Genomic DNA, 21,675 nt, shown 5'->3' on the forward strand with positions numbered 1-21,675 from the left:
GGAATTAAATTAAATAACCTATATGATAATTAAAAGATTAAACGAATCATTCGATTAAGAAAAACCCGAATCAAATATTGAACAACTCACAACCCGACTTAAACTCGTCTTTAATTATTTAAATAACTCGGGATTAGATTAATTAATTAAAAACACGACCCATTACGAATTATAACGATTAAATTATGAAAACCCGTTTTTAAATAACTCGGAAGTTAATTTAACTACTAAACACGATAATTTAAATAACAAAGAAAACGAATACAACCCGACTAAACACACGCCCTTCACTCTCACCCAAACTCACCACACATCGCCTGAACCACCGCGTCCACCACCAGCCGTGCTACCCACTTCAACCCCACCACCGGCAACCAACCCCACCCGGTCGATCGCGCCGTGAGTCGAACGGGGCGCTAACCTGGCGATTCACCACCGAGCATCACCAACCGCCCTATTTCCTCTCCTGACCACCACCGCAGCCAACCACCACGACCTTGCTCTCCGTCATCCCACGAACACCGACATCACAGCACCACCGTCTCGACCTCCCCCTAGTCCACGGTGGCGCCACCCAAAACCCACCTGTCTAAACTCCCCTGAAAACCCGTGTAATAACCCGTTTCTACCACCCATGTCGTCGCGCTTTTTCCGCCATTATCACCACCAACAACCACCCTAAACACCACCAATACACTCGCCCCTTACCACCCATTACCTATACCCAGACACCAACGACCATCATCCCCACCCTAAGACACGAACAACACCCAAAACCCACGACATAAACAATGAAAACAGAAAAGAAATGTGACGTGCTTACCTTTCCGCCACCACAATAGCCACCACGGCCACCCTCAGACGTCGACAAACACCCCTAGCTCTTCCTTGCGATCGTCACCCCCTCCTCTCTCTCTCTCTCTCGTTTTGCGTGAGGGTTGAAGTTGGAGCTGATGAAGGAGGGAGGCGGGTTGAGGGAAGGATTAGGGTAGAATTAGGTTAAATCTTAGGTTAGAATATGATGTTGGGTGTTGGGTTAATTGGGTTAAACATGATATTGGGTAAACCCAAATGGGTCGAGGGTAAATGGTTTAGCTCACGTCTCGAATACCATATAAACCCGTCTCAGATAACTTATGCAACAACTCGATTTTACGATATCAACACGACTAAACAATTAACTCGACTCAACTATTATCCCGTCATAATTAGTAACATAAAAATACATAATAATTAATATATAAAAATATCCGTTTACTCGATTATATAAAATACGGGGTATTACAATTACACCAAACTCATTCACAATTTCAAAAAATCAGTCAAAATCGTCCAAAATCTTCCAAATTCATCATCAATTTCATCAAATTCTTCCTAGTTTTTATGTAATTAGATACGATTACACGTAATTCATTCACAATTTCGATTATTTAATTGAAACAATCAATTGCTTGATGATTTATTATCATAATCATCAATCATAAAAACTGGAAAACCAAGGTATGAATATCACTTACGATTTCATAGCTAATAATCGTATAACTTTATTGATTTACATAGCTATTGCAATAAAATAACTGTGTTCTAATTCTACTTCGTTAGTATGCTTGTTTATCATACCGTTAACATTTGATTGCTGATTTATTATCATAATCCTGAAAAATTGTTTGTAATCTAGATTAGCACACCAACTGTTTATTAAAATGTCTAGTTGAATTTAGAAACTCAGTTATTGTAATGAAGAAACGTGGTTATTTAATAGTTATTCATATTCAGAAACTCAGTTATTGTAATGTAGAAACCCGGTTATTGTGATGTAGAAACTCGGTTATTGTAATGTAAAAACTCAGATATTTGTAATTATTGTAATGTAGAAACTCGGTTATTGTAATGTAGAAACTCAGCTATTGTAATGGAGAATCTCTGGTATTTGTAGTTATTGTAATGTAGAAACTCAGTTATTGTAATGAATAAATCGTGTTATTGTATTGAGATGAAACTCAAATATGTTCAAATTTCATGTTCACTCGTTAGTTGTCGTAACATTACATCTCGATTATTGTATTACTTTAACCGAGTTATTGTATTATCAAAACTCATGTATTGTATTTTGTAATTGTTTCATGAGTGTTCTGGTAAGTTATAGTCTCTTTTTTGGTGATTTGCAGGTGGAATCACGATAGATGCAGATAATTGACATTCAATGGAAAAATTGATGTCTATACTTGGTCATTTTAATGAAGAAATGTAGTTATTTTATAGTTAACTTAGTTGTTTAATGAGAATAATCTTTTCTGGTATTTATAGTTATTGTAATATAGAAAACTGAGTTTATTGTAATGTATAAACTCTGTTATTTGTATTTATTGTAATGTAGAAAACTCAGTTATTCTAATGTAGAAACTGTAGTATTCGTAATTATTCCAATGTAGAAACTCATTTATTGTAATTTACAAACTCAGTTCATGTAATGTAAAAAATCTGGTATTTGTAGTTATTGTAATGTAGAAAGTCAGTTATTGTAATGAGTAAATCGCGTTATTGTATTGAGATGAAATTCAAATATACCCAAATTTCTATCTTGTGTTTGTTTATCTTGTTTAATTGCATAACTAGTCATTTCATTCAATCAATAATTGAGATTGGTTAATGCAATAGCAAAATCTGAAAAATGAAATAATATATATATATAACAAGGTTAAAAAAACCACTTACTTTCATTATATAACTATTTTGTTTCCAACACATTACATTTAAACATCTCCAACAAATTATATCTAAGCATCATCTTAATTATATCTAACAATAGTAACATCACAAATATTACATATATTTATCTCCATTCCAACATCTAAAAGTATTTCTTCCAACGAGAACTGTGTCTTGCCGTTATTTTCACGTTTCTTCCACCCGTATTTCTTCTCGACGAGAACCATGTCTTGCCTATTAATGAAGGCTGAACCAGCAGACAACAAAAGCTCACTGAAAGAAATCAAAACAAAAAGGGGGTAAGTTATAAATAACTATGCAACTATAAGCAGATTATATAAGACCACAACAATAATTCCAAATTTAAATAACTAAGTTAAAACAATACAATAATTGAGATGTAATATTACTATAACCAACTTAAACAGATTATATAAGAAGATGCCATCTTACAACAACTCTAGTTTGAAATAACTAAGTTAAAACAATACAATAACTAAGTTTTAATAATACAATAACTCGATTAAAGCAATACAATAATTGTTGTTAATAGATTAACACCCAACAAAAAAAAGTAAGTGCAAAATGCAATAACTGAGTTTGAATAATACATTGACTGATGTCAAAAAAATACAATAACTGTTGATAATCGAACACATCAAACAAAAGTAACGAATCAACGAAAATAAAACGGATATTAGATAAGAACGATAATGAAAACGCACAAATCAGATCTAGAAAAAACAAAATTAGTACCTTACCTATAGTGAACTTGAAGATAAATACGAAGGTGAAGCGAAAGAGACAACAAATTCAATATGACGAAATCTCCCTAATTGGTGAAAAATTTGAATGAGGATGACGAATATTGAATATGAAGATAGAGTTTGTAGCCTGCAGTTTGAACGAATTTGATGAAAACCGAATTTGACAAGTTTGAACGATGTCGTCGTTCTTCTATGCAAAATGAAATACAATAATCCAATTATTGCATTGAAATAATTGAAACAACACAATACAATAATTGATTATTTCAGAGAAATAATAATGTGCCAAAAAACGAGAATAGTTGCTCTAAAATAATATGTTGTTATTTCAATACTCATATTCAAGTATTTCAATGTTCATATTCAAGTATTTAAATATTCATAATCAATTATTTCAATTTTAAGCTTGTAAATAAAGATATGAAAATAACATGTGCCATTGAAGCAACAAAATTACTCAAAACACTTTCAACAACAACATGAAAATGCACTAATCATGTAGAAAAGTGAATAAACTACGGAAATCAAAACTCAAAATCAGCAAAAAGAGCATGAAAAAAAAAGAATTAAAAAGTTAGAAAAGTGAAATTTAGGTTTACCGGAAAAAGTTTAATCATGAGAGGAAACGATTGCGACGGATTTTGATGAGAAATTAATTGAAACGTAATGAAAAGGATGATATCTCATTAATTCCGACTTAATTGGATCGAGAATGATGAAGATCGAGCTCGGAGAATGTCTGACCACCCATCTTACGTTTTACGGTATTTTAGAGGTAGAAAAGAGAGAGAGAGAGAGAGAGAGAGAGAGAGAGAGAGAGAGAGAGAGAGTTTATATATGGGTTGAATAAGACTAAATCTCAACCATTCATCTTATATTAGATCAATGGTCCAGATTTAAAGGGGTAACTCACCAACAATGACCTAACTCATATGATCCTACTTATATATATATATATATATATATATATATATATATATATATATATATATATATATATATATATATATATATAGGATCACATGAGTCCACCCTATCTTTTTGAGTCTCGTGAGTCCACTTATGTATCACACGCTCTACACAAAAATATCACGAGTGTAGGCGTGTGATACATAAGTGGACTCACGAGACTCAAAAACATAGGGTGGGCTCATGTGATCCTAATTATATATATATATATATATATATATATATATATATATATATATATAGGATCACATGAGTCCACCCTATGTTTTTGAGTCTCGTGAGTCCACTTATGTATCACACGCTCTACACAAAAATATCACGATTTTTTTTTATGAATAATTTTTTTTTATGAATAATTTTTTTTTTAAAGTCTAACCAGTGATATTGTTTAGTATAACCTGTGATATTGTATCTGAGTCTATAAGTTCAGTAAAAGAGTATCACAAGTTATACAAAACAATATCACACCTTACAATAAACAATACCACTGGTTGTACTAAACAATATCACGGGTTATACTATACAATATCACACCATTGAACCTAACTCCGCCTTGCACTCCGCCTTTCACCATCTTCATTATCAGTCATCTTGTCCACCATTGTAATCCGCCATTATTTGTGTCAGCCTTAATATAGTTCAGGCATTAATTAAATTTGAAATTCTACAGCAACGCATGCCTTACCATAATAACACACGGATTAACAAAGGGAATTCACAAAGTTTCATACTTGAAATCATTCGACCAAATTGGGTAAATTAAAACCCACCTCTAGAAATACAAAGAAAAACGAATAAAATTATTTTCGAAAGTTACGCATCTTAAAAGAAAACACTTAAAAAGAACTTCAATAAGGTTGCATACCTAAAATTATTCCAACAGTTCTGTATACATTGTGGGAAGTGGATCCTGTAAAACAATTTATTTGAGGTTATAATAAAACAATTTTTAAAGTAATTAACAAGATGAGAAGTAACTAGCTCATACAAACACACGTTACGACAATGCATCAAAACCTAACAAAAATACTGCTCTGACATAGATCAACTGACTGGGAGGACCGAGGACTTCGAGTTCTTATTCATAAAGTAATATACTATGCAGAACATTTTTACTTTCCTTGAGTCAGTTGAGTAGTTGAGTCAACAGTTAGTTTTTTCGGAAGGAAGATGGCAGTGGGATGATCACAGTATGCTTGGCAACGTTAATGTTGTCAAATCATCAAATGCAGTGAGTTCAAACTATTGGAGTATGAATCATTATCCGTTGATTTTCTTATTCAATTGGGATTTCAATTTGATTTTCTTCTGTTGCATCGATTTTATTATTGTTATTGTTGTTGTTGATTAGATTAGGTTGAGAGTTAGTGGTGGAATCTCTCATTGATTAAAATCAATGATTAATGTCTTGTGGAAATAATGTCAATTGATTAAAATCAATGGTGGAAAATCTTCTATGTGTTCAAGTTCGGTTCCTTAATGAAGACTCAAAGCTTAGTTCGGTTCTTGTTTATGAACACTAGTGATATTCTTGTGTACAACGTATGATACATAAGTGGACTCATGGGCCTCAAAAATATAGGTGGACTCACCGGATCTTGCTTATATATATACAAAGATATATATATATATATATATATATATATATATATATATATATATATACATACATATATATATACATATATATATATATACATACATATATATATATATATATACATACATATATATATATATATATATATATATAGAGAGAGAGAGAGAGAGAGAGAGAGAGAAGTTCTAATGAGTCCTCCTTCCCAATTGAGTCCATAAGTCCTTCTATAAGGGCCATTGGATGGACTCATTGGATGGTTGAGATGAATTTGATTAAGGGCTATTAAAAAGAAAAGGAAAAAAATGTGGATGGTTGGATTGAGATGGGTGGTTGAGATTGAAAATTACCAAAAAAAATTACCACTAATCAAATTTTTATACACTAATTAATTTTTCTTTCTCTCTCTAGCCCCTAATTAATCAGTTTTGAGTTTTAGATTTCAGAAGTGTAAATGTAATGTTGTATGAGTTTTACAAGTGTAAATGTGACGGAAATTTTGAATTTATATAATTTTAACATTTTACAAGTGTAAATGTGATGTTTTACGAGTGTAAATGTAACATTTTAAGAGTGTAAATTTGATTTTTTGTGACGGAAATTTTGAATTTATATAATTTTAACATTTTACAAGTGTAAATTTGATGTTTTACGAGTGTAATGTAACATTTTAAGGGTGTAAATTTGATTTTTTGTGACGGAAATTTTGAATTTATATAATTTTAACATTTTACAAGTGTAAATTTGATGTTTTACGAGTGTAAATGTAACATTTTAAGAGTGTAAATTTGTTTTTTTTGTGACGGAAATTTTGAATTTATATAATTTTAACATTTTACAAGTGTAAATGTGATGTTTTACGAGTGTAAATGTAACATTTTAAGAGTGTAAATTTGATTTTTTGTGACGGAAATTTTGAATTTATATAATTTTAACATTTTACAAGTGTAAATGTGATGTTTTACGAGTGTAAATTTGATTTTTTTTGACGGAAATTTTGAATTTATATAATTTTAACATTTTACAAGTGTAAATGTGATGTTTTCCGAGTGTAAATGTAGTATTTTAAGTGTAAATTTGAAGGTTTAAGAGTGTAAATTTGGTCCTTTGAGTGTGACTTTGGTCCTTTATAAGTGTAACTTTAGTCCTTTACGAGTAAAACTTTAGTCCGACTACCAACAAACACCACCACCGTCGTCCTCCACCACCAACTCATATCCACAAAAATATATTAGTGCAAATCTATATAAATTTAACAGTGTAAATGTACAAATATATGAGTATAAATGTAAAGAAATATGAGTGTAAATGTAGAAATTATGAGTGTAAATGTAAAGAAGTACGAGTGTAATTGTAAAGAAATATGAGTGTAAATCTGAAAAATGCGTGTAAATGTAAAGAAATATAAGTGTAAATGTAAAGAAATACGAGTGTAAATGTAAAGAAATATGAGTATAATAAATATATTTATTAGATCTAAGAATACAAATTATTATAATATGATTTGTAAATGTGTAAATGTATAAAAACCAGTGTATAGATCTGAAAAAAAAAGTGTAAATTTAAAGAAAAACGATTGTAACTGTAAAAAAAATACAAGTGTAAAAAAACATAAAGAAATATGAGTGTAAATGTGAGAAAATACAAGTGTAAATTTAAAGAAATATGAGGGTAAATGTGAGGAAATACAAGTGTAAATTTAAAGAAATATGAGTGTAAATGTGAGGAAATACGAGTGTAAATGTAATGATTTACGAGTGTAAATGTGAAGAAGTACGATTGTAAATGTAAAAAAATATGAGTATAATAAATATATTTATTAGATCTCGAAAAAAACTACAAAAACCAAAAAAATATTTTATAAAAGAATTAAAAAACTAAAAACATAAGAAATACGAGTGTATAATATAGATCTATAAAAACCAAAAAAAATGAAAAAGGTACCAAAAAAACGAGATCTGAAACACTTTATAAGACGGGATCTAAAAAATGAAAAAGGAACCCAATAAACCAGATCTGAAACATAAATCTGGAAAAAATATATTAATAAGACGATTTTTTTATAAGACGAGATTTGAAAAATTATAAAACAAGACGATATTTGAAAAATAAACGAGATTTGTGAAAAATTAAAAACAACAAACTCCCATATGAAAAAAAAATGTATATATATATATATATATATATACATATATATATATACATATATATATATATACATATATACATATATACATATATATATATATATATATATATATATATATATATAAAACAAAACACTCATTCACAGCAGAAACCCACGAAAACTATAAAAAAAAAAAAAAAAGGAAAGTGAAGGCTGAATGAACAGCCTGTGGCCGCCAACCACCGCCTCTTATTTTCGATCTTTGGTTGTCGGTTGTTGGTTAAAGGCAGAGAGGGAGGGTGTTGTTGGTCGTTGGTTGTCGGTGAGGGAGCGGCAGGGATGGCGGTTATGGGGGCGTAGGGAGCGGCAGGTGTGTGGCTTTGGTGTGGCGGTTGGTGGTGGTAGGTCAGGCGGTAGTGGTGCGTGAGGGTGGCGGTTATGGGGGCGTGAGGGAGGGAGTTATGGTGCGGGAGTGTGTTGGTGGTGCATGAGGGTGGCGGTAGGAGAAAGGGAGGCAGGTGGTTGGGCTGGTGGAGGTGGAGCTGTGGGGCCCGGATCTGGACAAAAGGGGAGAAAGGGAGGAAGTTGGTCGGTCGGTTGGAGTGGTTGTCCGGTAGTGGTGGTGCGTGGTGGTGGATGTATGGTGGTTGGGTGAGTGAGTAAAAAGGGGGGGAAATTTTTTTGAGTTTTTTTGTTTTTTGGTTTTTAGAGAGTGGAGAGGAAGGATATTTGTGTGATAGGAGAGATGAGTGGGTGGAAAAAAAAAAGGCTTTTATAGTTAAATTAGGGTTTGATTAGTGATGGTAGAGAGGGAAAATTATTAATTAGCATCAATCCCTTCATTTTAGCCTTAATCTCTTACTTTTTCCCTTCAATCCCATCCCTTCATCTCATCTTTTCAATGACCCTTACGAGGACTTATAGACTCAATGAAATTGAGTGGACTCACTTGATCTCTTCTCTCTCTCTCTCTATAAATATATGTGTATATATATATATATATATATATATATATATATATATATATAGAGTGAGCATCCCATGAGTCTATCATCTTAGATGAGTCTAGCATATCAATAAGAACCGTTGGATCTTTTGATCCAACCGTCCTGATTATGACACGTGGCAAAAAAAAAAAAAAAAGTTCGGCGCGCTGATATAATAAGAACGACACATTCATTATTCCTCAGAAATTTTCACTTCGTTTTCTCTCTCTAAAACGCATGTCTCTCCCTCTAAAAACCGCTTCACTTTCTTTTTCTTTGGCAGTTAATTCACTAAACCATAAATTTTTTCCGTAAATTTTATTACATCAAGCAAAATCGCACTAATCAAGTGAAGATCATTATTATATTTACTCGTAACAATCGTTTGAAGATGACGAAGAGGTATAAAATCGCTCTATTTCATTATATTGTTTTTAAACTTATTTCGCCACTGCATGTTGTTGCTGTTGCTATTATTGTTGTTATTGTTGTTGTTTTTAGTGTTGATTATACTCTTTTTTCTTCAAATAATCATCGACTTAGGGTTTCTATTTTGCTCAAAGCAGGAAATTGATTTTTCCGCGAAAAATTAGGTTATTATTGTTGTTGTTGTTATTGTTGTTGTTGTTAGTCTTGATTATAGTGATTTGAAGCGTTTATTAATTGATCGAAGAAAGAAATTGATTTTTCAGTAAAAAAATTAGGTTATTACTGTTGTTGTTGTTATTGTTGTTGTTATTGTTGTTGTTGTTAGTCTCAATTATTGTGATTTGAAGCGTTTATTAATTGATCGAAGAAAGAAATTGAGTTTTTTCAAAAAAAAATTAGGTTATTACGTTCTTGTTGTTAATGTTCTTTGTTGTAATTGATTTGGGCTAACTGTTTTGCTCGAAGTGAGTAATCGATTTTTTCGCGTTCTAGTTTTTCGCTTCAAAATTAGGGTTAATGATTTGTAATAAATGAGTAATTAATGTGTGTTACCGTTCTGCTTTCGATTGATTTATTTGTTCGTCGTGTTGAGTTATTTGTGATTTGCAGGGAATGTTCATTTTCCTGAAGGTAATAATATTTTCGAACAAATCTCTGAGAATGATATTATCGTAAAACGTCATAGTAAAAGTGTATCCCCTATCGTTTTAAAGAGCAACAATTGCTTTCGAATAGTTGTTATTCGTAGTTTTATATCAAAACAATTGTTTGACAATACCGTAACACTGTCTCATTCGGTGAGGATACTATCATTCTTATTCCATTCCACATTCTTTCTCGACTCGCCCACCATCATTCCTCTTGATTTAATAGTTTGTAATTGTTTTAGTTTTAATGTTATTCTGTTTTGGTTTTTTGATAAACAATCTCGGAAAAAGAGGTAGTACTGAAAAATCTGCCGTCGAAGAAGGCCAAAGTGGAAGCATCGGAAAGACAAATGAGCAAAAAGCGCCGACACGAAGCCTTCCAAATCAAAGCACAGTAAAAACGTCGAAGCATCTCATGTCGATCAAGTATGTCCCTATAACTCTTCGTCGTGTTGAGCGATTTGCATGAAATGTCCCTTTTCCGAAATTAATAATATTTCTCAACATATCTACATTAACAATGTTTCTTTGTAACACTATCGTAGTAAAAGTGTATCCCCTATCCTTTTCAAGAGCAAAGAATTGCTTCAGAATGTTGTTCTTGTTTTATATCAAAACAATTGTTTGACAATACCGTAACACTGTCTCATTCTCTGAGGATACTATCATTCTTGTTCCATTCCACATTCTTTGTCAAACTCGTCCACCATCATTTCGCTTGAGTTTAATAGTGTAATTGTTTTAGTTTTAATGTTATTCTGTTTTGGTTTTTTGATAAACAATGTCGAGAAAGGCATTTAGTAACCGAGAAATCGTCGTCGAAGAAGGCTAAAGTGGAAGCTTCGGAAAAGACAACGAGCAAAAAAGCGCCGACACGAAGCCTTCCAAAATGCCAAAGACAGAAAAACGTTGAAACATCTCACGCGGATCAAGATGTCCCTATGACTCTTCGTTGTGTTGAGTTGTTAGTGATTTGCATGAAATGTCCCTTTTCCTGAAGTTTATAATATTTCTCAACAGATATACATTAACAATGTTACTGTAACACTGATACAGTTACGGCGTATACTATCCCCTATCCTTTTAAAGAGCAGCATCATTACCTATCAGTGTGGTAGCTGTAACGGCGTATACTATCCCCTATCCTTTTAAATAAATTTTTATTCTTATTGATTTTATGTTTCTATAATGTTTATTGACTTTGTATTTATATTTATATTTATTTTTGTAGGACGCATTAGCAACTATGTCTGTTGGAAAACCCGTTCAAAACAGACATTTAGAAGGTGAAGTTTTGCTGTCCTTCAGACAGTGGATCAAATACAACCCGAGTCCACTGAATTTCAACTGTGATATGGTAAACCACATTACTGTTAATTTTTTTTTTATTCTTATATAAGTAGAGTGTATAGAAGTTCTGTTTAGCAATGATATATATCTGCTTAATTGCAGATATTCATTCCACTCATTCTGGAGGACCACTTTTTCTGTGCTTGCATAAATTTCATGTCGCAAACCGTTGACTACCTAGACAACAAACCCTTATATGCCAGATCCCGAAAAGCAAAAATGGCAAGAAGTGCGGTAAGTTTCTCTACTTACAAGAATAATGTTATACTTTTAAATTTCCATTAAAAATTTGGAAATCATTGTTACAAAGAATATAGATACTGAAGAATGATTACTTTTTGTGCAGGCAAATATCATGGGGAAAATGTTGTCATAAATGCAAATTGCAAAAGGCTCCAAAGTGGAAAGTTTCCCACGGCAGAATGTGAAATTTAAATGGCAGAGCATTGCAAAAATGTGGATTGTGGGGTTTTCATGATGATGCACATGGCTTTCTACACGGAGAATGTTTTTGACTCGAGCGAAATGGGGATGAACGGAAAAGAATGTTGTACCGTCTTTGAAATATGTGCAATACTTGTTCTTAGCGACTTGAATCAAGTACGAAAAGAGGTGCAAGGAGGATATCTAAATTCGGGAATGAAAGGGAACAGTGAAGGAAAAGTCTGCAAAAAGAAGGTTGGAAGAGAAGAAGGAAAAAAAGGAAGAGGAAAAAACAAAGAAGCCACGGGAAAAACAAAAGGAGGAAGAGCCCAAACAGCCAAGGGTGAAGTCGGTTGCTTACAAGCGTTCTCCTAGAGCAATTGGTGAAGATGAGGAGATAATATTTAAATTTCATAAAGATGATGCTATGGGATGTTCTCTAGGTCACGGTGAAATTGACGGTGATATATTCCTAGTCTCTGAATTTATGAGAGCAAATCGAAAGCTGTCATCCCAAAGACAACTAATCCGAGAAGGCACGTTCTTGATTATGCGTTTATGGATGATATCGACTTGTTATTCTTTGTAAAAGTGTTCTTTGTTACATTGTTTCGTAAAAGTGTTTTTTAAACACTGTTTATGTTACACTATTTCTGCGAAAACTCTTGAGTAATCTGACTCTTATGGTTCTCGAATAAAGTGAGATCCTGGCTGCGTTTGGAGACAACGGGAGGTTGACAAGAGCTGATATACTCTCACTACGTCCTAGGAGTCACACAAATTGGATGGTGTTTGAATGCTGGTCTCTACTCTTGAATTATGTCGAGAACAAAGAAAAGAGGCACAAAGGGGGAGGGCCAACCATACTTTACTTAGGACTAGGTCACATGGTAAGTTGCATCGGTGTTAAATGTCCGCTTCTCGTTCAATAACATATGATTCTTTTACAAGGGAAATCTAACCCTTACATTTTTTTTTTTTTTTTTTTTTTTTTTAAAAACTACAAAGCATGCTCTCATCTGTTTGTGATGCAAGAGGATAGTGAAACAGTCTGATATAAAGAACGAGTTGTTTGAAATTTGGGATAATTTCATCAACGCGAGCAAGGCAAATTACAGACTTGATGCCGAACTTATTTTTATACCTTGTTTGGATGGCTATCACTACTTCTGTGTGTGTATTAATTTCCTCAACAAAGAGATTAGTGTGATCGATAGTCAATCGTATGCTAACTGGGAGTCTTCATTCACTTACGACATCGCAACGACAAAGTAAGTCCCCCGAGTTTTCAAATTGTATGTTTACGATTTCGATTTGATTTAGTGTTAAGTAATACCTATCGTAACATTTTTATGTTGTTTTTGTTATCGTTACACCTATCTTGTAACATTGTTGATTACTCGATTTCTTAATTGATAGTAAAAGGAAATTAATGTTCATTTTCGACGGCCAGTAGGTTGCATGAGTGACTACCTGGACACAAAGGGCAACGTGAGGATAACTGAAATGCTCCACTATCCTGTGGTAAATATGAAGTTTAAATGGCAGAAACGGGCTTCCGTATTTGAAGAGTCAGCCTGTATCACTATGACAACCGTCTCCAATTTTTTGGGATATGCAAACAAGTCTTCTTTGCTCAACAACACATTTTATCGGCGGGCATGTGCTTCCCAAATTGCTGCATGTTTGCTCATGGCTGACATCAACAAAATACGGGCTGAATTGTTGGACGCTGTTGAAATCTTCAAAAAATCAAAGAAAACAATCTGGCCTGATATAGCTGCAAGGAGGGAAGCCGCTAGAAGCTCAAAGGAAGGAAACGGAAGATGAATTGTCAGACAAACAACCACTGATTGAGAATGAACCGAAGCCACTCAACACCGAAATGCATGTACTTCGTTTTAAAGTGAAAATCAAGTGATGTACTCTAAAACAATGTTACTTTAACAACGTAATAGTGGCTGTCATAGACAGTGGAACATATTTTGGAATATTTTGGAATATATTACTAATAAGTTTGTTACTATAACAGTAACTAATTATATGCATAATTCATTAACAATGTTATCAGAATACAATGATGATTGCAAAAGTGAAAAAGAAAACATAATTTGACGTTTTGAATTCTTCACTCTTGCAATTTTGTTATAACTGCACTTCATAGGGAAAACGAAACATGGGTTCGATAAATTTCATGTCTTATTTTGTCTTTTCGAATTCAAAAATTAACTGTTTTTTAAAGCATTTAATTTTGAAAACAGTTTTTAAAATGTTAGTGTTTTTTTTTTAACAAAAAAAGTCGAGACAAAATGTAAATAATGTTACTGTAACATTGTGATAGTAATAAATGAAAATTGTAATAAAAGATTTTGACGCTTTGAATTCTCCACAGGCAAAAAGCATTTATAATCGGACTTAATTATGGGGAACAGCACGTGGTTAACATCAATCATCATTTAAAAACAGTTTTCAAAGCAGTTAATAAAAGTGGGTTTTAAAGCAGTTAATTTTTTTTTTTTAAAAATAGTTGTTTTGTTTTTCTCAATTATCTATAAATAATCTCATTTTAAAAAAACACAATTATGTTACTGTAACACACGTTTTTGACGCTTTGAATTCTACAATCTGCAGCAGTTATCTTTCTAAAACAGTTTTTCACTTTGTTCAAAGTGACATTTTTCAAGGCAGTTATTTTTTTTATTTTTTTTTTAAAAAACTGTTTTGTTTTTTTCAATTATCTATTAATAATCTCATTTTCATTCAACATTTACACTTCATTTTCTAAACAAAAAAATAAGCCAAGACAAATTCAAAGGTTTTTCATGTCTAATTTTTTTTAATCTTTTGTAATATTAAATATCTATAAAGATTATGGATGGTTTAATATTACAACTGTTGCTAAAATTTCATTTATTATATGAATATCTTGCTCTAATTTAGGGAAAACAGTTTATGTTTGTTTATAAATAGATTTTGTTTTCTCTAATTTAGGGAAAACAGTTTATTTTTTTTTGTTTTAATAGGTTTTTTTTTTTTTGTTTCAGCAAGAGAAAAATGGAACGAATTCAAAGGAAACTAGAAGACACCAAGTTTGAACTGGAAGAAATGACAAGGCATAGAGATTCATTACTTGAGCAGGTTATATCATCTGATAGTAAGGTAATAGAAATGCTAGAACGAGTACAAGTGCTTGAAAATGACTTGAACAATGTCAAGCTCATCTCAAGTTTCGATGGCGGAAAACAAGTGTATTGGGAAACAGCTAGAAGAAAATAAGGTGAAGAAATACACTGAAACTGATTTAGACCGTCAATTTCTCCTTGGTGTTACAGCTCCTAGGGAGTCATATGCTAAAGTCAACCCTTCGATTAACATGAAGTGGCCTCTTGTTGTCAAAGCTATTGAAGAGATGGAAGGTTACAGGAATAATCTAAAAAGGAGTTGCTAGAGGGCGAAAAGCGCGTTCATTCTCCTCCGTGAACAAACGACTAAGAAGGGAGTAAAAGATTTAATATTTCCTTTTTATATTACAGTTTATGCTTATTGTGATGACTTATATTTAAGTTAACTATCATATCTTGTTTGGAAGTATTTCGTTTTTAATCAGTGTTTGTAACACTTGTTTTTAATGAATGACATCTTAATTCGGTTAATTGTCCAATATACTATTAGAATTGTGGTATATTAAATTGAACAACGATTATGTAACTATGTTTAAAATTGTCAAAAAACGCTCCTAAAACGGGACGGAAAAGGGTTTAGGGTTGGATTAGGCGGCACCGCTTCGCGAAGCCGCCTAATCCAACCCTAAACCCTTTTCCTTAAAAATTCGTGGTGCAAAAAAACCAAAACTAAACCCTAGGGAAGGACGGGAGATACCCTGTCATGGACGGGATTTAAATTTGGGGAAAAACGCTCCTAAAACGTACGACAGGATTTAAATTTGGGGAAAAACGCTCCTAAAACGGGACGGAAAAGGGTTTAGGGTTGGATTAGGCGGTACTGCTTCGCGGAGCCGCCTAATCCAACTCTAAACCCTTTTCCTTAAACAAAGGTTGTTCGTAGTACAACACTGTTACAGTAAAACCAAAACTAAACACTAGGGAAAGACGGGTGATACCCTGTCGTGGACGGGATTTAAATTTGGGGAAAAACGCTCCTAAAACGGGACGGAAAAGGGTTTAGGGTTGGATTAGGCGGCACCGCGAAGCGGTGCCGCCTAATCCAACCCTAAACCCTTTTCCTTAAAAAATCGTGGTGCAAAAAAACCAAAACTAAACCCTAGGGAAGGACGAGTGATACCCTGTCATGGACGGGATTTAAATTTGGGGAAAAACGCTCCTAAAATGTACGACAGGATTTAAATTTGGGGAAAAACGCTCCTAAAATGGGACGGAAAAGGGTTTAGGGTTGGATTAGGCGGGGAGCCGCCTAAGCCAACCCTAAACCCTTTTCCTTAAAAAATCGTGGTGCAAAAAAACCAAAACTAAACCCTAGGGAAGGACGGGTGATACCCTGTCGTGGACGGGATTTAAATTTGGGGAAAAACGCTCCTAAAATGGGACGGAAAAGTGTTTAGGGTTGGATTAGGCGGCACCGCTTCTCGGAGCCGCCTAATCCAACCCTAAACTCTTTTCCTTAAACAAAGGTTGTTCGTAGTACAACACTATTACAGTAAAACCAAACTAAACCCTAGGGAAGGACGGGAGATACCCTGTCGTGGACGGGATTTAAATTTGGGGAAAAACACTCCTAAAACGTACGACAGGATTTAAATTTGGGGAAAAACGCTCCTAAAACGGGACGGAAAAAGGTTTAGGGTTGGATTAGGCGGCACCGGAGCCGCCTAATCCAACCCTAAACCCTTTTCCTTAAACAAAGGTTGTTCGTAGTACAACACTGTTACAGTATAACCAAAACTAAACACTAGGGAAGGACGGGTGATACCCTGTCGTGGACGGGATTTAAATTTGGGGGAAAACGCTCCTAAAACGTACCACAGGATTTAAATTTGGGGGAAAACGCTCCTAAAACGGGACGGAAAAGAGTTTAGGATTGGATTAGGCGGCACCGCTTCGCGGAGCCGCCTAATCCAACCCTAAACCCTTTTCCTTAAAAAATAGTGGTGCAAAAAAACCAAAACTAAACCCTAGGGAAGGACGGGAGATACCCTATCGTGGACGGGATTTAAATTTGGGGAAAAACGCTCCTAAACGCATTTACGTGGATTTAAATTTGGGGAAAAACGCTCCTAAAACGGGACGGAAAAGGGTTTAGGGTTGGATTAGGCGCATCGTCGCGTGAGCCGCCTAATCTAACCCTAAACCCTTTTCCTTAAACAAAGGTTGGTCGTAGTACGACACACATTACAAAGAAACCAAAACTAAACCCTAAACCCTTTTCCTTAAAAAATCGTGGTGCAAAAAAACCAAAACTAAACCCTAGGGAAGGACGGGTGATACCCTGTCGTGGATGGGATTTAAAGTTGGGGAAAAACGCTCCTAAAACGGGACGAAAAAGGGTTTAGGGTTGGATTAGGCGACACCACGAAATCCTTAAACAAAGGGCATATTTGCAAAACAAATTGTATAACACTGTTACTGTAAAACTTAGGAAATATGCTCCTAAAACGGGACAGAAAATGGTCCTAAAACAATATTTATTGTTGTATAAAATGTTGTAAGTGCTGTATAAAATGTTAACTATGATGTAGAAAAATCGAATGACTTTTTTTTGTGACATGTTATTGTCACAAAGAACACACAATTCTACTTTTTATTTTTATTGTGACATATTATTGTCACAAAGAACACAAAATCCTACTAATTATTGATAAGGTCACAATGTCACTGTAACATCATAACAAAAGATCAAACTTTTTCTTTTTAGTCGCTTTCTCAAAGACTTCATCGATTATGCGAAGAGGGCATGTTCTCCGTCGTGGGTAACTCTTTCTTTGCAAAGTATGCACATAGCCTCTTTGGCTTGGCTCGCTTTTTCAATGGCATGTTGTTTAGTCGACTTCGATCTTTTTCCCTGCCCTTGTTGCATGCTTGTTTAGGAGGGTGGATAGTGACTTTAGACGGCGAGTGCAGCCCAACAGAATCTCCATCTCTTGGTCTTTTGTAAGAGGTTCAATACATAACTCTCCGGAACTCAACTAGGAGGGATGCTAACTCTTCCGTGTGTTCAGCAGGTAAAGTTTTGAGAACACCAACTATCTGATGGAACTTTGACCATACGTTGCACAAATGACTGTTATCAGACGTAGCCATATATGAATCCTCAATGACATTCCCATTCGAATTAAGCCTGGAAGTAAAACAGCAGGTTACTGTTTATCATGGTGACATTGTTACTATAAGAAATTATGGTTACAATGTTATCAGAAACAATTCGTAACAAGTCAAAATCACATCGTAATAATGTTTTCGAATCAAACCCGTTCGCTGCGTGTGTGTTATTTAGCCAACGATCTACAATGTACTTGCTTGGTATTCGCCAAATTCCTTTGCCCTTGTACACCCACACAATATGCTCACAGAGTAATCCAGTTCTTTCGAGCAGTTTACACTCGCATACCGCATGACGTGCTTCTAAGGTCCAACCTCACCTTGAAAATTTCATCTGTCTCAAAGATCGATTACATGAATTATGCGCACATGCTCCTCATTCTCAAAGTCATCAACACCACATGAATCGGCAGCAATTACTTCTTCTTGAAACACCTTGAACACAGCATGTGTGTATATAATAGCGCCATGCTTTTCTATAGGTAATTCTGTCTTAAGCTTAGGGAATGAGTGGTCGCTGTTATAATCATCGCACCTTCGTGTATAGCGCTGCTGGTCCATATGTTGGAGCTTGTGTCCTCCACAAATTAGTGTGATAACATTTGTAAATCTCTTACAGGTTCACAAGGGTATACTTCGTATATTTAATCAGTTGATTAACGTTTACCTAATAACGGTTGACTTGCTAGAAAGTTTGACGTTATTATCATACAGATGGCGGTGATCAACTGGTCCCTAAAGGTCACACCTATAGGATGTGTTTGAGAAATGTGGTTATAGAAATATAATCACATTGATGCCCAAAATGACTAAAAAGTTAGTCAATGTGTTGATGAGATAATTATTTAATGAAAATTAAATAATATTAGTTGAGACGAATTAACTGTCAATTCGTAAATTAAATATAATAAGTTATATTTAATTAAATATATATAATGTTAGCTTGGACGAATTAATCTGTTAATTCGTAATTAAATATAATCAGTTGTATTTAATATCAACAAGCTGAATGTGTCATAGTGGTAATAGTGAGGGTACACATACCAAGAGGTCATGGGTTCGATCCTCAATAGATGACAATTCAACACATATTAGTTATTTTTGGAAAGACCAAAAATAAGGAGGAAATACTCCTTGTCACGGTTTGATGGCCAAAATTAGGAAAGGTTTTTCTTTCCTAATTGACTCCAAATTTCGGTCTGTATAAAAAGAAACGGAGAGAATTATTTCTACCCTAATGCCTTTTCTGGACCTTGCCTCCTCTCTCTCATCACAAAACACAAAAACAACTAAATTTTACAGAAAATTTTAGATCGATTTCTAGCATAATCAAAGGACATATCTCAGATCGTCTTGGGTGCAACTAATAGGCGAATATCAATTTTGATATTGTTCTTAGGCCAATTTTGCTAGGACCGAAGGTTAATTCTAAATCCTTATACTTTGTTTATGTATTTTGTTTATGACCTTTAATCATCATTGTTAAATTCGTTATAATCCTTCTAGTTTAAGGGAAGTATACAGATTATTTCCCACAAGTGGTATCAGAGCACTAGGCCACGTTTTTAATCTTGTTGATTTTCATAAATTTGTATGTAAACAATAAGGGTTTCGAAAATTTTAGGGTTCGGTAAAATTTTTTTTGTGCCGATCTGTTTTTTTTCCTCTTGCCGTTTTTTTTCTGTTTGATGATATTTTTCCATCTTATTTTTCATATTATAGTTTATAATCAGTTAAAATTATCATATGAAGAATTGGTAGTTTTGATTTAATGCAGATTAAGTTAAAATTAAATGAAATCATCATGTTTATGATAAAAAGATTGTTTTTGCTATATAGTTTTTGGCATATGAATTAATCATGTTCATTATTTCATATGCTAATCATGTTCTAATAGCAAAGGTAAACAATTTAGTCATCAAATCTTGTTTTAGGGCATATTGCCGCAAAAAAAAGGAAAAAAAAAGGGGGGAGGACGTTTTAGGGTTTACCGTAAGAAAAAAAAAATTTATTTTTGTTTTTGTTTTTTTTGGTAAACCGAGATAAAAAATAAATAAATAAAAGGAAAGTTTAGTTTTCTTGTTTTTCTTGCCATATTGCCGAAAAATATTATGAAAGGGGGGCTGTTTTCAGCCGTGAAGGAGCTGGAATTATAAAAAAAAAAAAAAAAAAAAAAAAAAAAAAATTGTTATTTTTTTCAGCCGAGACCATGTGTATATTGGTTTTTGTTTTTTTTTTATTTTGGCCAATTAGTTATTGTGAATCGGTTCACAATTTAAAGATACCGAGTTAAAGCGGTTTAAAATTTAGACGGATAGAATTCATATTACAAGTTTAATATGGATTAAGTATGAAATTAATGTGATTAAATTGCGGAATTGTCACTTAATTTAATTTAAGTAGGTGGTTTGGATAAATTAATCATCATAATTAATGTATTATGTTATGTATGTTTAATTTATTTTAGTTGATGCTTTTAATTTTGTTGAATGAATCGAATGAATGAATTTTATTTACGTATTTATTTTTGCAATCGGTTGTAATTTTTAATACTTAGTGTGGCCTTAGTCAAATTATGTTTTCGTAATGAAGGAAACATGATTTCTTATGTAAATATGAGATCTCGAATCTCCTTTATTTTAGTTTTGGGTTTTTGAAATTAGAATGTAATTAATAGGTCAATTATGTAATTTTATTTATTGTAATTTCAAAGAAGACTAAAGATGGAGATTGAAGCTCACTCCCGCTACATGGATCAAGATGGAACATCAAGACAAGCTTCTCGGGTCCAAGGATGGATTCCAAACTTGTATTTATTGTTCATTTTGATAGGATAGGCCACACTAGGACTTTTACTGTTTTTACGTTTTTTTTATTCTTATTGCTTTTCATTCACATGTTAGTTTATGCATCATATTCCGCCTAAAACCAAACCACCTACTACTAAAATGCATGAAAATTGACTCATATAGGTTGTATGTTAGTTTTCATGGACATGCAGATGTCACAGTCTTTAAGCTATCACCGTAGTTTAATCATTCTCGCATGCTAGATTATAGTTCACTTAAAATGAATTAAAATAAAGTTGAAGGGATCTTCCTCTAAAAAGTAAATTGAGATTAGTCTTTATAAGGGCAAACATCTATGAATCCCTTCTTCGTCGGTAGGCCTAATATGACCCCTTCTACGTTGGGTAAGTAGTTGTGTTGACTTAGTTTACCACAACATCATAATCCGAAGAGTTTCTCGTGATTATGATGGACTATAGATAGAATTTACAGAAATTTATCGACCAAGAATTCTAACGGTAGAATTAGCTAAAAGGCTAGCTTATCAATTTACAGAGAATTGAGTCTTGGGGTCATTTATATAATTCT

General features: G+C 33.4%; 1 protein-coding gene across 1 annotated transcript; it reads right to left on the reverse strand.

Annotated features, from left to right (window-relative positions):
* Positions 1–18,139: 18,139 nt before the first annotated feature.
* Positions 18,140–18,859, reverse strand: LOC141640030 (protein FAR1-RELATED SEQUENCE 4-like). Its single transcript, XM_074448992.1, has 3 exons — positions 18,653–18,859; positions 18,448–18,521; positions 18,140–18,317 (listed from the first exon to the last, which is right to left on the reverse strand). The coding sequence occupies exons 1-3, from the start codon at positions 18,857–18,859 to the stop codon at positions 18,140–18,142; spliced, it is 459 nt and encodes a 152-aa protein (XP_074305093.1).
* Between the last annotated feature and the right edge of the window lie 2,816 nt (positions 18,860–21,675).

This window comes from Silene latifolia, unplaced genomic scaffold (genome assembly GCF_048544455.1).
Source record: "Silene latifolia isolate original U9 population unplaced genomic scaffold, ASM4854445v1 scaffold_70, whole genome shotgun sequence".
Taxonomy (NCBI): Eukaryota; Viridiplantae; Streptophyta; class Magnoliopsida; order Caryophyllales; family Caryophyllaceae; genus Silene; species Silene latifolia.